The sequence below is a fragment of the Triplophysa rosa genome, linkage group LG6 (assembly GCF_024868665.1).
Source record: "Triplophysa rosa linkage group LG6, Trosa_1v2, whole genome shotgun sequence".
In the NCBI taxonomy this organism is placed as follows: Eukaryota; Metazoa; Chordata; class Actinopteri; order Cypriniformes; family Nemacheilidae; genus Triplophysa; species Triplophysa rosa.
The window spans coordinates 15,345,545-15,365,257 of NC_079895.1; the positions used below are offsets into that span (position 1 = coordinate 15,345,545).

The window sequence follows — 19,713 nt, forward strand, 5'->3', positions numbered from 1 at the left end:
AGAGAGCAGTGGTAGAGACTCTTTTTTTCCCCCACGTTTTTACAATTTTGTCCAGTGACAAGTAATTCCATGACTTAATATCCTCTCTTCACCAAACAGAGGTGGTATGAGACCAGAAAGACACACCCACCAATAGGCTATATGCAAGCCCACACTCTCTCATACTTCAAGTATGTGAGTCACTTAGGACCCCATCTCATCTGATTTTAAAATAAATGTTTTATCATACAATGAATTATGTAGTCATGTTTAAAGATTCTTGCAGTGGTTCTTCTTGCAATACAATGGAATTTCATAGAAGGTCTTGTGTACCCCATTAGAAGACGTTGTATATAGAAAATATAGCTTTAGTGCTATAGATTAATGTTATCATTTATTTGTTCGTTTTTACCTTTAAATGAGGTAGTCGGAATTTAAGATTGTGGATACTTCTTCAATCCAGTAGATGGTGCTATAAAATAGAAATGTTTCCAATACTTTTGAAAATGTTTGTCCAACAGAGGGAGATATTAACCAAGATATACCTCACAAACTGCTTATTGTACCCCGATAACATTTGGTTGTAAGATAAATCTCTTGTTATGGTAACAGTCTGTATTTAAATAAAATAGTTGTACTAGTTTTCAAGTTGTTTTTATTAAAACCCATGTATTAAGGTTTATAGCCTATGTGATAAAAAACACTAAAATGCATTACAAGTGCCTTACAGATTTCATTTTTATTTTGATTTAACAATCACAAAAAAGTACAATATAAAGAGTGGTCACTCAAGAATACAACTAACTTTTTATCATGAGAAATATCAAAGATATTGGAAACAAATCAAATTGACCATGAATTATTTCTACTGATATGCGCAACTGCAAGAACACAAACTCTAAATGACTACACCAGAAAAAAGTCTGGGCAGATTTTATAGAGGGTATACTCTGCCATCCAGTAAAGTTCAAATTTAAATTTTTAACTCATAGATAAAAAACATATTTTATGTGATCACAGAGTTTTTTTATCAATCCAAAAACAAAAGAAATGTTGTTGTTACTGCCTTTGTTTTTTATAAACCCACATGACTTTTATGTTACACAGCTGGGAAAATATAGTTACTGACAGACCATTTAGAGTTTCGTTGTGTCTTTTTTCCTAAAATGAAAGTGAATAATTACTGAACCTGCCAGTGCTCATATCATTCTAGCTTACCTTATCTCATGCTGTGCTCTGAAAAAGTATAGCCATTCAATCAAATACATGTCTGCAACAACATAAGGGTGACTAGATGATGAAAGACTTTTTCTTTAACACGTACATGTAATGAACATTTTACTTTAAATATTTTTGCATAGCTATATCCAGAGCTTACAGTCTGAAACTAATGAATACTGTGTTATTCTGTTCAGCTGCTAAACATTACAGCCCTGCCAGCGAACAACTAACACGCAAACCTACTTTCTGTGTTTGTGTGAAGAATGTTGCCCTCTCCCCTGTGTATATGACTTCACCTCTTTCTGAATATTCTGCCGACTGATACTGGCTCCAGAGGAAAAGAGTATTTCAGTTTATTGAACTCTGGAAACAAATTTGATTCATGAGCAAACCACAGGGTTGAGTTCTAAACAGACAACCAGTGGCGCTCCATATTGCTTTTGTGTTTTATGTAAACCAAACTCAAAATTTGTGTGACCTGAGATCATAGAAATGGCGACAGTGTGGCGCAGTGGTTTTTATTCTACTGTAATGCTCTGTGTAGGCTTTTATATTTTAGATAAAAATAACTGTAACTGTCTGTATACAGGGACAGAAAGGAAAAAGTCATTATGTACATATGTAATAAGCTTATAATGCGTTTTAAGCCTTTTAAATTCACCCTCAGGCCATTCCAAGCCTGTATTAATTTCTTTCTTCTGTAGAACCCTAAAGACATTTTGAAGAAAGTTGGTAACTGGACAACATTGGCTCCCGTATGGTCAAAACCAGAGACGATTCCCAAATTATATTTGTTGGTGAATCACAGAAAAAAGGTCTTACAATGAATGAGAGTGAATAAATAATGACTAAAGCTTATTTTTTGGTAAACTCCCTTTAAGACCAGTTTTATGTCTTTATTGACAGTAGAACCACTAGACATAGCAAAGCATCCCTTTAAAGATATCTTAGCAACAGTCATTTGTGGTTCAACAGTAAAACAGAACAAAAATTACATTAGTTTTTTGCAAGGAGTTGCTCCTATAGTGACAAAATTCTAAGGAAATTCTTAGAAATGTGTGCGTTTCCCCTTAAAATTACAGAAAAGTAGTAAAGAAAAAAGTAATTCATAATTCACATCTTAACCCTTAAAAGAGCTCTCAAGGTCCAAAATTGTTAGGAGTAGGAGGAGGACTTCTAAGAGGCTTAAGAGTTTCTTTAGCAGCAGAGGAAATGGACAAAACACATTAGATTGTGCACTGATCGTGTTTGTGACCGATCTTATTAGAGACACACTAACATCTCGACATAGCGAAGAAATGCCATAGCGCCAGATATAGAAGTAATCACTACATTAACATATTCGGCAACTGGACAAAATGCAAACTAACGTTATGCAGCAGAGATGATTTGGTTCTGTCCCAATCTTCTGTAAGTAAAGTGAACAAACGAAGAATTACAGCATTTTCAGAACATTATTGTGTTGCTGTTCATTTCCTTTCAAATACGTTTAGTATGACATTAACAGCATGGTAAATAAAAATAAAGAATATACATATACTGTTCATAAATACACACACACACTGTGTGGTAAAACAGGAAAAATTACACCTGCAATTTGAAACACAACTTATACTTCGAACAAAACTTTTTTTTTCTTTTCTTCTTGGGCAACCAACCCATCAGTCTTCAAAAGAATGTGTCATACATAGCAACCAGGTCAGCCCCGCCTCCTCACTAAGATAAAGTTTTTGCCTTTTCCTTGCTCAAAGTTACTCTCAGATTGATCCTGAATCGCTTTTAAGCCAAGACTCCTACGTAGAAGTTTTTAAGCTAAATCAAGAGCTTTCTGAGATGATTCGAAGAAGCTTTAATATGGGCCCAGGTCACATATTGTTTGTCTTTAATAGATTTGACATTTTACCCTGCTCAGTATCTTGGCAACATCCAATACTTGAATTGGTTTATTTTGCGACTTTAAAAACAGCACTGTACTGCACTTCCTTCTCAGCAAACACTGGTTGTAAGTACAGTCGTGAGAATGACACAAATATTAATTTTCATCAAGTCTACTGCTTCAGTGATTTTTATATGTTTTTGTCAGATGTTACTATGGTATACTGAAGTATAATTACAAGCATTTCATAAGTGTGAAAGGCTTTTATTGACAATTACATCAAGTTTACGAAAAGACTCAATATTTGCAGTGTTGACCCTTCTTTTTCAAGACCTCTGCAATTCGCCCGGGCATGCTGTCAATCAACTTCTGGGCCACATCCTCACTGATGGCAGTCCATTCTTGCATAATCAATGCTCGAGTTTGCCAGAATTTGTAGGTTTCTTGTGGATTGACCACAAATGGGAATAAGGTCTGGGGAGTTTCTTGGCCATGGACCCAAAATGTTGATGTTTTGGTCCAGGAGCCACTTAGTTATTACTTTTGCCTTATGGCAAGGTGCTCCATCATGCTGGAAAAGGCATTGTTCATCACCAAACTGTTCTTGGATGGTTGGGAGAAGTTGCTCTCGGAGGATGCTTTTGTACCATTCTTTGTTCATGGCTGTGTTCTTAGGCAAAATTGTGAGTGAGCCCACTCCCTTGGCTGAGAAGCAACCCCACACATGAATGGTCTCAGGATGCTTTACTGTTGGCATGACACGACTGATTGTAGCGCTCACCTTTTCTTCTCCGGACAATCTTTTTTCCAGATGCCCCAAACAATCATAAAGGGGATTCATCAGAGAAAATGACTTTACCCCAGTCCTCAGCAGTCCAATCCCTGTACCTTTCGCAGAATATCAGTCTGTCCCTGATGTTTTTCCTAGAGAGAAGTGGCTTCTTTGCTGCCCTTCTTGACACCAGGCCATCCTCAAAAAGTCTTGGCCTCACTGTGCGTGCAGATGCACTCACACCTGCCTGCTGCCATTCCTGAGCAAGCTCTGCACTGGTGGTGCCCTGATCTCGCAGCTGAATCAACTGTAGAAGACGATCCTGGCGCTTGCTGGACTTTCTTGGGTGCCCTGAAGCCTTTTTCACAACAATTGAACCTCTCCTTGAAGTTTCTGATGATCCCATAAATGGTTGATGTAGGTGCACTCTTACTAGCAGCAATAGCCTTGCCTGTGAATCCTTTTTGTGTACCGCAATGATGACTGCACGTGTTTCCTTGCAGGTAACCATGGTTAACAGAGGAAGAACAATGATTTCCAGCACCACCCTCATTTTAAAGCTTCCAGTCTGTTATTCTAATTCAATCAACATGTGATCTCCAGCCTTGACCTCATCAACACTCTCGCCTGTGTTAACCAGAGAATCACTGACATGATGTCAGCTGGTCTTTTTGTGGCAGGGTTGAAATGGAATGTACATGTTTTTTTGGACTAAGTTCATTTTCATGGCAAAGAGGTACTTCACAATAAAATTCAATTCATCCGATCACTCTTCATAACATTCTGGAGTATATGCAATTCGCCATCATAAAAACTGAGGCAGCAGACTTTGTGAAAATTAATATTTGTGTCATTCTCAAAACTTTTGGCCACGACTGTATAACCATACATACACCCTAGGACACACAGTTTGATTTACACTCCTGGCTTTGAGACTGTTCTTCTTCCTCACTGCAGGTAAACGGCTCTTGTGCACCACACACTTGCACCTCTGTTGAATCACTTAACATGGTGCCCACTGCATATTTGATCACGTTTTTGTTAGTCACTGGAGAACAGGACCAACAGTAAAGCACACATGAACCTGTTAAGACACTCCAGGTGCACAGCCGTCATAGATCAAGGGCTTCAGATGGCTAGTTTCAGTATGAAGTCAGGTTTTCCCATAAAGGACGGCTATGGCATTCCCTGCTGTGTTTGTTTAGCATCAAAAAGATTTGTGCTCGAAGACCTTAAAAGGTTAAATAATGTGTTTTGTGTTTGAGAAATCACTCTTTACAGGTGGTTAGTGGCTAGTTTTTTTTACTTCGTTCAGGTTCTGATGGTGCAGAACATCAATTTAAAACACTCAAGATGCCCTAAATGTAACTATTCCAGAAAGAAACCAGATTTCTTTCTAAGGCACTAAAAAAAGCATCAGCAGCCAATGTTATACACTATACAGTTAAAAATCAAAAGTGTGGCAAAGAATGCATACACAAATGACGGGTATTCTTGAGTGGCATTACATCCTTTATAAACCTTAATCAAATACAAAATGTGCAAAACAGGAGTTAGAAAAATTATTGCTCTGGTTAGTTAATACCCATCTGTTTATCAAAGAGTTGATGCATAAGTTTGCACTTTTTTGAGTTTGTACACACTTTATGACATGTTGCAAATAAGATGAATTCATTTCAAATGTGTGGGAGTTGGCAAACTGTTAAAAAATATACACTTAAACATATCTTCTTTGCCTATTCAACACAATGCACAGTGAATTTATCATAATATGGAGGTGGTACTGTTAGAGCTATGGGAAATCAGGATTGAAATTCAAGCAAGCCATTTCTTCAATGCCACATGGTTGTTTCCGAAAAAAGGCGGATAACCTCTTCCACTCCATTAAAGTTATTCTTGTGCCAGTCCTGTGCTCTACTGCTACTCGGTAAGCAACTCTTTCCACATAATGATCAGTTCCAATCTGTAGGAAACACCCACAAAAAGGTTTGCAATGCAGAAAAAAAAAATGCCGAAAACCAAAACAGTCTGTAATGCAGTAGTCTGGACAGGTCCTGCCATGTCCCCCATTCCAGCTGCAGGTCGATTAGTGGACTCCTCCATTGCATGACTTGGTATGCATCTGGAAAACTGTCTCCATTGGGTAAGATGGGATAGACTGCTTATAAACAGGATTAGATGCCTGGAGGAGAGAAACACAGAAGAAAATAGGTCAGAGGAGTTCATTGAAAAGCACATGGTTACAAGGGCAGGCGGAACAGAGACTTGGAAGGATCATCATGACGGATCTGTACTCCCAACTGACTGATGTGTTCCAAAAGACCTTGTGGTTTCAGTCAAAGCCTAGTTGTTTTTGTCCTATTAACTGCTTTAAATTGCAAGTTCAGACTGTGTGTGTTTGTGTTCTGTGCTTACTTATAACTTGACCATTTGGTTGTGATACCATTTGAAACAGATTTCTTAGCTTTCAAGATAAAATGGAATATTATAAAAAAACTACCAATAATAACAACCAGTTTGGCTGTACTACAATAATGTAAAACAGAACATTTGTAATTTATGATTGCAATATTTTCCACCACTCAGTGTGACAGTTAGAAAGACGTCCTCACCATCTCATATCGTGCTCGTGAACGTGCACTTTGGAAACGTGCAAACTCGCGGCGGTCGTGGATGGTGATGACCAGCTTCCAGATGGCTAACAGCACGATCCCCATCAACAGGATGCTGCCAACAACTGCCAAGAGCACTGTCATGGCATTCGGGGCAACAGCACACTCTGTAAACCCACACACAAAATGTATTCATGCTCTGCCATTATATTTTATATTACGCACGGTACTTAGATGAGAAACGGCAATAAAGGAATAAGGAACAGCAATAAAAATACACAACGTTTGCTTTGATCAACTACATTTGTGCCAAGCATAAGTGTGCCATAATAACTGCACCCACTGAGGTGGTTGTAAAAGGCTAAACACTAACCTGGCTCTTTAAGAGCGGTTAAGATTGACAGGCCACTGGGATGTTCAGAGTATGTAAACTTCATGACGCAGTCATTCTCAGTCTTATATACACATTGAACAGTATTTGGATCATCCTGTTCTGTAAGAAAGAGTAAAGAGGACAAACTGGCTTAGCCAATAAACAGAGAGAGGAGAAAAACATGCAAATCCAAAAGCACAATCCTTAAACCTAAGACCCCCTCACAGACTAGAAAGTCTCTCCCTCAAAGTCATTTATCTTTGGCCATTTTTCTCTAGACGGATTTGAAGTTTCCGGTATGCACATGTGGAGTTCATTAAGGAAGTCAGCTGACTGTAGAAGCAGATTAACCTTTTTTTTCTGACGGGGAGACACTCTCCAGAGAGTTCATATGCATCCTGAATTTTTTACTACGGCATCTGAGCCATTCAACGTAAGCATCATTACGCTCCACAGTAATGATTCATTCATGCATTCCCAAGCAGATGTAAAGAGGCCTCCTGCAAGGAAATCTGTTACAGGTTATATACAGAAATCATGGAGCTTAATTTAATACTTTAAGACCTTTTTTAAGACTCTTTCCATACATTTTAAGGCCTCATCGCCACTTCAAGTTTTAATCAGTTACATTGGTGACATCGTTTACACCCTCAGGTTGTTTCAAACCTGTATACATTTCTTTATACGGATTGCATACCCAGGGTTTTTCATTTCGAAATTCCATACTTTTCCAGACTCAAACAGACTTTGATTTTTCAGACCATATTTAACACCTGAAAAAAGTTGTGGTTTTAAAAATCAAACTGTTCACATGTATATTATTATAATATTTTGCCAAATAATCAGTGGACTGTTGTAGCTATACCTCATACAAATTAATTAACACCAAACCAAGACATGTTCAATGCACAACATTTTATTGGAATTTAGTGCAATGTTAATAATTGGTCAAATTAAATAACTATAAACCTTCAAACTAAAGCAACAGAAGGATTGGTGAAATATAATTTGTTAATGAACATGAAAAGAGAATTAAAGTCCATAACTTGGCTTCTTTCAAAATTTGAAGACGTTCAATCCGGGAGGTACGCAGGATTTTAGAAATACCGAGGTCCAAAAACAAGTTTGTCCCAAACAAAAAAATTATATATTTTCTTGAGCTACATCTGTGCATTTTACAACAATTGGAGTGCAAATTAGACAACAATAGCTAAAACCATGTCAGTTTTTTTATGTTTATCAGTGATGAGTAAACACATGGTCAATTGATATTCTAATACAAATATTGCCAAATTGAAATACAATCAATCTTTCAAGAGCATTTGGGTTTGGAATGACAAATGTAAGCACTATTCCTTTGACTTTTTGTCAGAGAGTTAGAGAGTCGGACACGTGACCAGAAGGTTGCCGGTTCGATTCTCAGGGCCGGCAGGTAACGACTGAGGTGCTCTTGAGAAAGGCACCTTACCTACACTTGCTCCCCGAGCGCTGCAGTGATAGCTGCCCACTGCTGTACGTGTGTTCACGACTTGCTGTGCGTGTGTTCACTACTCACTGGATGGGTTAAATGCAGAGGTCACATTTTGGGTATGGGTCACCATATCTGACAAATACAGTAGGTCACTTTCACTACCTGTTCTCTAAATGGGGTAGAGAGCACCTTAGGTACATAGCCATGCCTTGGTTTGAGGCCACCCTAGAGTCGTCAGGCCCAAATTCAAGACAGGAGGGGCTCACAGAGAGCGCCTGTAAATCACCCATACGTTTAACTGATGCCAGACCTAGAATCAAAGCGGTTTTAAGCGTTAGGGGATGGAGGTCCACAGACTGTAGAGGCTCAAAGGGAGAGCTCTTCAGAGCTCTCAACACTGTGTGCAGATCCCATGTGGGAACAGTGAGGGGGCGAGGAGGGCAAAGCCACCTGGATCCCTTCAAGAAACGAACAATGAGGTTGTTCTTACCCACCGTTTGGCCTGCTATGGGGGCATGGGAAGCCAAAATGGCTGCCACATAGACCTTGGGCATGGAAGGGAACAACCCTTATCCAACAGCTCTTGCAGGAAAGACAGTATCAAACGATATGTCTCAGGATTCAGAGTCTACAGTATGCCACGGGCTGTACACCAGCCGGAAAAGACAGACCACTTGAGGTTATAGAGCAGTCTTGTGGACGGAGCTCTAGCCTGAGAGATCATGTTCATGACACTCCGGGGAGGTCCGTAGGCTCCCATCGAGAGGCCAAAGGTGCAGAGTCCACAGCTCGGGCTGGGGGTTCCAAATCGTGTTGCCTGCCTGAGAGAGGAGGTCCCATCTCAGGGGAAAAGGCCACGGGGATGCTACTAGCAGCTGAGACCGTTCCGCAACCCAAGGCTGGTTTTTCCAGAGTGGGGCTACGAACAGCACCTTGTGCGCCTGTTATCTGATCCGCCTGATCGTCTGCGGTATGAGAGCGATCTGGGGGAAAGCGTAGAGAAGCCGGTTGGGCCAGTTGTGGGCAAAGGCGTCCCTGCGCTTCAAAAAGTAAATTGGGCAATGAGCGTTGTCTTCTGAGGCAAAAAGATCGACTTCTGCCTTGCCGAAGATCTCCCAGATTTTCTGAACCGACAGGGGGTGAAGCGTCCATTCTTCTGAAGGGACATTGCTCCGAGATAACATATCCGCTCCTTGGTTCAGTCTGCCTGGCACGTGTGTTGCTCTCAGTGAGTGCAGATTGAACTGGGCCCATTCCAAGAGACGAAGTACCAGGGAAAAAAGGCGCCTTGAAGAGAGGCCTCCCTGGCGATTTATGTAGGACACCACCGTCATACTGTTCGACCGGACTAAGAGGTGGCGATCCTGTAAGACCGGCAGGAAGTTGTGAAGGGCCAGCCACACTGCCTGCATCTCGATGCAGTTAATGTGCAGGCTTCTTTCCTGATCCAACCAGTGGCCGAAGGCCGGCATACCATCACACAGAGCCCCCCAACCAGTGTTTGAGGCATCTGTCATGACCACCTTTCGTTTGCATGTCGTGCCCAGGGGCACACACTGCTCCAGTCAAAGCGGATCCTTCTAGGGAGTCAGGGTAGTTAAGCAGACTCTATCCACCCAGACACGTAGGCGTCCAAGACGCCAAGCGTGTGGCGGAACTCTCGGTTTCAGCCAGTACTGAAGCGGCCGCATGCGAAGGGTGGCTAACTGCAGGCCATGAGACCCAGCATCTTCTGAAACGGGGGTGTGACGTTCCCAATTTGAAAGAGGCCGTGAGCTGCTGAATAGCCAATGCATGTTCTGCCGCAATTCTGGCCGTCATTCAGGTCGAATCGAAAACCGCTCCCAGGAACGAAACCCGTTGGCTGGGAGACAGAGCGCTCTTGGCAAAGTTGATCCTGAGTCCAAGGCATTCAAAATGCTAGAACAAGCCAGTCATCGAGGTGGTTTAGAACGCGGATTCCTTTCTGCCTGAGAGGGGATAGAGCCGCATCCATGCACATCGTGAAAGTGCGAGGAGCCAGGGACAACCCGAACGGAAGGACCGCATATTGATATGCAACCCCTTCGCAGGCGTGATGGGGACTATCTGGATGTGGAAGTACGCGTCTTTCAGATCCAGGGAGAAGAACCAGGATTCTGGTTCTGAGAGGATCTGTTTCAGGGTAATCATTCTGAAACGCCGTTTCATAAGAGCGTGGTCTGTGATCGAGGATGGGGTGGAGACCGCCATCCTTTTTGGGTACGAGGAAGTAGCGGCTGTAGAAGCCCGACTCGGTTTGATCTGGAGGAACCGGGTCTATGGCTCCTTTTTCCAGTAAGTTTCTCACCGCGGTGTGTAGAATGTGTGCATCTGCGTTCTGCACTCGGGTGGGGATCACCCCACGAAACAGCGGGGGACTGCGAGCGAACTGGAGTGTATAGCCTCGCGATACTATCCCCAGCACCCAATCCGATACCCCGGGATGGTCTGCCAGGCCTTGGCCTGTGTGGCAAGGGGTTGAATGTGAACGCCGCCTAGAGGGGGCTTGACTCCTATTGTAAGTGGAAGAGGATTCCCTGGAGGAGTTTGGCCTGGTAGACCTGGAGCACCGCCATGGAGTGAAGCGCTGAAGCCGCTTGGCCGGCGAACGAGAATGAGCATCCAGCGAGGGCCAAAGTCGTCTTGCATGGCTTAGACGGGTGGGTCACTTTTGCCGTCCATCCAACGGCCGTGGGCAGACACAGATGTGCGGCCACTGACTCATCGAGGGGAGGCAGCCTCTCTTAACCCTTGTCCTCTGCGCCGTCGACCGAAATGAGAGCGGAGGAAGAAGGTCGTAAACGAGCCGAGTAGGGAGTGCGCCATGACCTGATAAGTTCTTCGTGAACTTCTGGGAAGAATGGTGAAGTTCGCTGACGAGGGGCCTGGGGGCACCCCGGCAGGAACCACTCATCCAGGTGGCTGCGAGCGGGTTCTTCTGGCGAAGACCACTCCAAACCCAGCTCCTCCACAGCTTTTGTGAGGACCCGAAACAGCTCGGAATCCACACCCGGCTTGGACTCGCTGTGCTGCGCAGACGGCAGGGGGGCAGGGTCAAACACAGAGCCTGACAGCTCCTCCGCATCTGAAGCCGCTAATGACATGCTGTCGTCTTCCTCGAATTCGCTTCCGCCAAATGAGACCATATCATTGGCGGTGTCTGGGTGCCAAGGGACGCTGGTCAGGCTGGGAAAAACGAACCTGCAAAATCTCTCTCTGTGGAGAAGGCGAGGCACACTGTGGGGGAGTCAATGGGTGTTGAGATCTGTTTGGTTATAAGCATTATTCGAAATATCTTTCTCTGTGTTAATCAAAACAAAGAAATTTATACACATTTGGAACAACTCTAAGGTGAGAGACAGAATTTTCATTTTTGGGTGAAGTATCCCTTTTTAAGTTCCACAGACCACAACCAATAAAAACAAACATTTTTTTTTTACAAATGCATACAAATTGACTCACTAAAATGTTTTTCACCATTAGTTTGTATTAGACAGTGGTGGTAAGTATAAATAGCAGGGTTGTGGTTTGCTTTCACAGTGGGCGACAGAACACCGAGATCTGCCAAGACGTCCAGACTCAAATTCTCCAGATAATAACATAAACAGAGCTGATCATAATACACCACAAACTATTTTTCACCCTGTTATTAATAACACATTCATGACCTGGAAGCACAAACTGTACACCATGACCAACTGCAGAGTCCTGGAGCAAATTAAAACACACTGAACGTCTTAATGATAACTTTATAATTCAGAATGAAAGCAAGTGGACTTACGGAGTGTTTCCACTATGACGATCTCATCCTTGCACATGCGCTGACAGGTCTGGTTATCGGCGAGTCTTCCCGTGTTAAAAAGACGGCACTCGATACATTCCCTAAGAGAGGACGTTCAACAGGGTCGAGTTTAAACAGGTCAATGCCAGATGAAAGACACATCAGGCAATTCAAAGTCTAAAAAGAAACCCCATGTGTGTGTATGAAGAGTGAATTACTTTTGCACTTTTGTTTGGTACAGAAAGCTGGCTGTTAAATTTCAGCATCTACATACCTCTTTGTTGCACAGGCATCTGGACAAGTTGGACATTTCTCGCATGTGTCCCCAAATGCCCCTGGCTCACTGCACTGGCACCGCCCACATACGCAGTTGCCCCGCCCACTGCACATCTTTCCATCGTCAGACACGCAGGAAGTCGATTCTGTGGAACAGTTACAGTTGTCTCCAATGTAACCAGCGTGGCATTTACACTCACCGCAATGGCATTCTCCATGACCTGAAAAAAACAGAAAGAGGTTTGAAATAAATATATATTTGTGAATTTATCACGTTTATTTTTGTCCTGTTGTGAAATGGTGCTTGTGAAATTTTCTCCACACAGAGTTAAACAAAATGTGGTTAACACACTGGTGTGGGCAAGAGGTATAAACACAAAGACAAGCTGCAAATGCTTTGGCAATACGAATGTACATTTTGTCATGCCAATAAAGCACATTGTGAGAGAGAGAGAGCGCGAGAGAGAGAGAGAGAGCGAGAGAGAAACATCTCAAACACAGTGACCCTCACTCATATCATTCTAAAGCCCTGAAACACCACGAGATGAGCAAAGAAATGAATCCTCTCTGTCAGCTGGTCCAGAGCTTCAGTCCTGATGTTTCAGTCCTAACATCTACTGATGCTCTCGACCACAACAATACTGACAAAATCAGACTCGATCAAATTACAACACAACTGAAACAAAACTATATCACTCATTTGGAAACCCAAACAAAACAACAAAGTAAAATGCAATGTTATTTGGCCCTTAAAAGAGAATACAGTACGGCAGACTATCTGTACACAGTGACAGATCAAAAACTAAGAGCCACGTTGACAAGATACAGACACAGTGGACATAAACTCACTATAGAGACGGGCAGACACAGACAAACATGGCTGCCACAGGACCAGAGACTGTGTCCACACAACAACATTGAGACGGAACTCCACTTCCTAACAGAATGCACAAAATACACGGACAAACGGACAATGTTTTATGGAAAAATCAAGTTCATACACCAGACGTTTGAAAGTCTGTCAAATGATGAGAAACTGGCGTATCTGTTAGGAGAACACAAGGACTGAGTGTGCTAGCTGTACAATATGTGTCTGTCACAACACAAGAGAAAACAATCAATCTGCCCTGACCTGATGTTTCCAATATATGTACATAACATTATATTATTATATCACTTTATTCTGCTACTTAAATGTATATTTTGCTTTTGTAAATCTTTGTTTAAACTATACTCTATTTCTGTTTTTATATATTTACATATATTATAAACCACTTTAAGTTGCACTACATACATAAACACTTTATTTTAATTAATTTGATTACTATAATTATCTTTGTTTTTGTTTGTTACATATTTGCACTATTTGTACGCAGCCCCGCTGCAAATGCTTTGGCAATACGAAATGTACATTTTGTCATGCCAATAAAGCACCCTTATATTGAAATTGAATTTAGAGAGAGAGAGAGGGAGAGAGAGACCCGGCCACTGTCTTGACCCACATTCTCTGAGGTCAAACACACACTGTCCACTGTTGTACTTTCCAACAGACTGTTTACATGCAGATCTGTTCATTCCAGCGAAGGTTCTTGGCTTGTGCCTCTATTATCGAGCACAAGCGAAATGCTTCTCTCTGTTGTAGCAAGTGTGCCAAATGTGCTCAACTTGTATTTGATGCGTTAGTGACTTTATTGAAAAAACGGTTAGAATTTGGTAGCAAATGTGCAAAAACGTTGACTAGTAGCTCTGAGGGGTGTTACTTCAGCAATAATATAATGACATGCATGACAACAGCTTTGATTAAATGCAGATGTGAACTTTTCATTTTCCACCAAACTGCAACTGCAGTCTTACACCAGTAAGAGCTGGAAAACTGGAAACAACTTTCTTGGTCATATTTCTTTAAAGCAGACCTTGCTTTATCTTCAAGCTTACAGATACCACACACGAGGCGGGGAGTGAAGCAAAGCATCCAGGGAAGACTTGGCAGCTGACCGGAGAACAGCTGGATGGACAACAATTACACCTGGCATTGAAAGAAACTATGAAATACTATGTGAGATGCACTTTGGCTAAACCTAACATGTGAGAAACATCTGTAGGATGTTCCAGCCCCATAAATCACACTCATCGATAAGGTGTTATCAGATATAAAGTGAAAATGAAAATTCTGTCATCATTTAACTGCAGAACACAAAAGAAGATAGTTTGAAGAATGTTGTGAAACAGAACAGCGATGGTACCCATTCATGTGCATTGTGGTTCTGTGTCCATACAATAGAAGTCAATGGGTATCGCTGCTGTTCGGATACAAACGTTACTCAAAATTTCTTCTTTTGGGTTCTGCAGATAAAAGAAAGTCATACAAGTTTGAATTTACAAGAGGCCGAGTAAATAATGATGGAATTGTAAGTTTTGGGTAAACTATCTATACAGGAAAATAGTGAGAGAAGATGTGTTTGTGATTTACACACACAAACCACAAATGAGCTCTAAATAAAGTCATGTTGGTCAGCTCTCACAAAATAAAGTTCAAAATGTGGTGCCAGAGTAGAACTAATACAACCCAGGAGTTTAACCACAGACCTCCTCAATCTTTCTGTCAAACACAATATACTGCTGCAATATCACGTAAAAATGTATAAAATAAAGTGGTTCCACACATATAATTATACCATTCTTCACAATAAAGGTTTTTAATAACGTCTGTTAGGGTTATGAGAGTCATTTACAGAAGAGAAAATGTGTAGTCTGTACATGCAGGAAATGAAAGCACCAAACCTAAGGGTGTGTTCTGTACAGTAAAGGAACTCAACAGCATGGAATACAACACCTTCACTGAGCACCTGTGTGGTGTGCCTGCCTGACTCGTTCACTCAATAAAGACCTGCTATGAACAGACATGTTGTGGCATGTGTTCTCCACTCCTGTTTTCTAAATCTTTTTCAAAAGTGTGTGTGACCTATATATGTAAACCAACGATGGATAGTTTCACAAAAGAATTAACATCTGGAATGGCATAAGGATGAGTAAATCATGAGCGTATTTTCATTTTTGGGTGACCTATTCCTTTAAGCACTCATTGTAAAGTCAATGTCTAAACACAAAATGCTGACCAATGGTAGAGAATCAATGCAAACCCGCTCTCCCAGAATTCCACACTGCAGCCTTTTATTTAGGTCAGTGAGTAAACGCAATGTTGCTACGTTAGAAAGGCAGATCCGTGTTTGAAAGCCTCTGGGAATGAACCACAGCCCATTTGACCACATCCACAGTCAAACTCGCACATGAACGAGTACAAAAGACACGCAGGCACTAAAACATGTCAATTACTGAGACCTTAAGTATCAGGTTGATTTCATGGTGCAAAGTTTCACAGTCAACACAGAGACTGCGCTTGTAATTTACAATGTTTGAATAGTGTAATCCAGAGGCCCGCTGAGTGAAGACTGAGCGAAGGCCATGAGATCATTTCACGTCAAAGGGAGCACATTTTTGAAACTTTCCTAGCTACATTTTTTTATGAAGACAAAAAAATCATATTTAAACCATAATAAAAATATACATAAAGAATGAGCTATTTCTATCAACATACACCACGGGACCCCTTACATGGAATTCGCTATATTGTTGCAACAGTATCCCTAAACCAGTGGTTCCCAACAGGGGGCCCCAGCTGACTTCCAAGGGGGATCTTTTGGCAGAGAAGCGAAAACGTGATGACATCTCAGTCCTGTTTCAGCCACCATAGTGCTTCGAAAGGGAGGGGTGAAGTGAGCCGTTGGTTGCAATTCACAACCTCACCGCTAGATGCCGCTAAATTTCAAACGCTGGACTTTTAAATGCCACTAAATTGCTAAGATCTAAAATGTTGAGCATGCGTGGTCAAAATGACAGCCATATTTAAATGTGTATGTTTGCAATCTAAGCACGAGTCGTGATCGTTTTGCATTACACAAACCCTGATTGAAACCATGATCATGCTGCATACCAGAAAGAAGAGGTAAACAAATGCAGAACGCAGCTTTTCTATGACAATTATTTCCAAAGACTGTTCCAAATATTTCCTCTCTGCATGCTTGCTGTTCATTCCCAGCCTCTGGACTTACTACTAAATAAAATTGAAGCAACGCAAAACAAAGGTAAACGTAGGAAAACTCTGGGGTTTGGCATCATTATTTAAGTAGTATCTACTATGATAAAAGTATACATTTCTGAACTCCTACTGGTTGACTGTTATACTGACCCTGACCAGTTCTTCCAGTTATACCTTCACCTCTGCAGTCGCACAGGAAGTGGAAATCCTGCACTTCAAGCAACAAGACAGACATTCTTCTTTATAGTGTGAGAGACCAGCCTGGACAAAATGAAACGCTGGAGCTATTCTGATCCCTCACAAAGTTTATATCACCCTTCCGAACCTAAAAACATCCGTCTGCCAAGACCAGATGCAGCTACAATTACAGAGAGGAGGCTATAAATGATCTTAGGGTCAGGATGAGACATTCCAGATCATGTAGTGGACTCTACCCATACTCACCCAAACATTACCTTTATTAGACCAAACCATTGAACATTATCAAGAAACATTCTGAAGAAAAGATCTGAAGAAAACTACCAAAACACACAATAAAACCACAGATGTTAATTTTACACTTGTTCTCTACAAACAAAGTCTGCAATACAAATCATTCCTGCAACCTACATTAGGATCAGAGTTATAAAACAGTCATACTTTGTGGTTTCTCTGTCTCTCTTTCAGTGGCAACTTGAAATAGATCGTCCTTCAGATCTAAAAACAAAAAAAAAAAACAAGCAAAAAAGCCCTGTAATCATCAGCGTCCTACTGCAAGCATAAGGCATTCGATCTCCACCACGTTCCTTTTCCACCCAATGAGGAAGCACCAGCAGACAACAGTTCTGCTGTGGGGATATTCTCACTTCCCAATCAGACATCCCACAGACAGCCTGGAGCTTTCAAAAGTGCTGATGAGAAACCCTCATTATCTCCATGCAAGAACTGAATATTTACCACAAAAGACTCAGTGGTCATTTTTCTTTCATTTCAAAAGAAAGAAAAAAATGATTAAGCTGGGGTGGGTCACATCACAACAAACTTGTATTTAAATAAGGGCTGTCAAACGATTAATCGTTTATGTTTTTGTTTACATAATACATGTTTGTGTACTGTGCATATTAATTTTGTATGAATAAACACATACACATACATGCATACATTTAAGAAAAATATAAAATACACAAATTAATAAACATTTATATATAAAATTTAAATTATTTGTAAATATAAATAAATACATGTAAACATTTCTTAAATATGTATACATGTATGTGTTTATAAATACAAAATGAATAGGCACAGTACAAAGACATATATTATGTAAACAAAAACTTTTATTCTGGATTCCAATAATCCGCTTGACAGCCCTACTGGTGGGATTCAAGGCACTATAAATGCATCTGTTTTGAAGAAAAAGTAATTCAAAATAATAAAAGCTAGTTCGCAAAAACGTTAATGGACAAACAAATAGTTTCAGCTCTATGTATTGTGACACGGACCACAGCACAAATAATAGACACAACACCAACACATCGACAGATAACACAAAGGCCACCAAGGTCAAACACAGTCGTACTGAATGTTTCTACTGAAAAACAGGCCAATGAGGAGGTGGGGCTCCATGAATTTTTAGCACATGTACTATACAAAAATGGGATCTGAGAATAAATTAAAATCCATTAGCACACATTGCATAAATACACAATGTCAATATCAGGAAAAATGTGTTATGTGGGCTTCAGTAAAATATTCTAGAATGTCTGTTAATGAGTACACACACATGGAGTGTGTGTGCAATATCTACTTTTTTTTTCATTAAAAACCTAATGCATTTCTTTTCAAGCCGTTTTCACAATCACTTGCTTTATGCTTTTAAATCATTTCCATAACCTATCCTATTCTGCAGTCTGTGCCAGTCTGTTTGTTGGCAGTATACACCCCTGCCCTGTCAGAATGAAAGCGTAAAATGCTGTCTGGAGTTATACAAAGGTCATGCTGTTCTCTTTTGCTGGACATTTCCATTTTCCATGAAAAAAACTGTGTAAGTGTAAATGTGCAGGTCAGGACACAATAAGCTTCATCTTCTAATGGTGACAATGTCTCGGCAGTCAAAACCCAAGATGACCTATGATCTATTGAGAATTCCAAACACCCTGAAAATATACTGCATCACAAAAGATATAGATACAAGAGAAGTCATTTTTGTGAAATAATGAGGCACATATTTTAACTTTGATGCACAAATCCATTTGAGTAGAGAAATTCAAAATCAGTAGAACCAGGCGCTTTGTCCCATGTGTGAGACGGCAAGGTTAAGATTTAACACAGACAATAACAATTACAGAGTAGCTGTACAAGATAAAGACAGTTTTCTTTTGCTGCATGCTTTGTTTGTGACGCCTCTTAAGTCAGCAAGGCTGGGGACAGGAAAGATACCTTTGCGCAAAGTCTATCAGTGCTAATGCAAGTAATCCCTCAAACATTCACAGATGTCTACAGTATATTGGCCTGTAATATTTCTCACCTAGAGACAGCTTTACTGCTGTTTTACAGTGCAAGGCTTTGCACTCATTCATGTTTAATGAACTATATCATATCTGCTTCCCTGTAACCTAATTGTGGGAAAACAGTGTTTTTGGTTGTGTCAAAACATGTCTGAATAGTCTTGCAGCCTCCACAATAAAAAAGCAAAACAGTTTTGTGGTGTAATAACAATGAATCCGTAATCCTAGCTGTTTAACAACAAAGCCAGGGAGAGAATTATTGACTGTCCACTGTTTGGCTGAAAATACTACCGAGATCTGCAAAGACAGAATTTGTGCCCATTAGGATACAGAGAATTGGACTCGTCACTGATCTTTACTTTGACCCATAACCATGCATGCACATGACATACCAAACAGAGTAAAAACATGCAAAATTGCAGACCAGCTTCTATGTCCCCACACATAAATCCTTATAGATTGTTGTTAGGATGTCACTAAAATATCCTGCTAGATTATGAAATATAAATAACAACAGAATACCCAGCATCTGCCAAACAGGAACAGGCGTGGAAAAAGCATTATCCCATTCCCATCACAATCTATTGACCAGAGCCAGTACTGAAGCTACAGAGACAGAAACTCCATTGTAGCAATGCGGTCAGTTTAAGACAAATTTTAAAAGCAACCAGATGAAGATGAACTGCTTTTCCATTACATGCTTTGGTGTGTTTTTGCAGGCCTGGAGTAAAACACACAGAGACAGACAG

The 19,713-nt window shown here is 40.9% G+C and overlaps 1 protein-coding gene across 1 annotated transcript in view; it reads right to left on the reverse strand.

The window, feature by feature from the left end:
- Window positions 1–798: 798 nt before the first annotated feature.
- Window positions 799–19,713, reverse strand: part of itgb5 (integrin, beta 5) — a 42,283-nt gene continuing 23,368 nt past the window's right edge. Inside the window, exons 12-16 of the mRNA XM_057335665.1 lie at window positions 12,381–12,603; window positions 12,107–12,207; window positions 6,834–6,953; window positions 6,461–6,627; window positions 799–6,030 (exon numbers count right to left, since the gene is read on the reverse strand). Coding sequence (XP_057191648.1) covers window positions 5,935–6,030; window positions 6,461–6,627; window positions 6,834–6,953; window positions 12,107–12,207; window positions 12,381–12,603 — 707 coding nt within the window. The 3' untranslated portion in view covers window positions 799–5,934. The remainder of the gene's footprint in view (window positions 6,031–6,460; window positions 6,628–6,833; window positions 6,954–12,106; window positions 12,208–12,380; window positions 12,604–19,713) is intronic.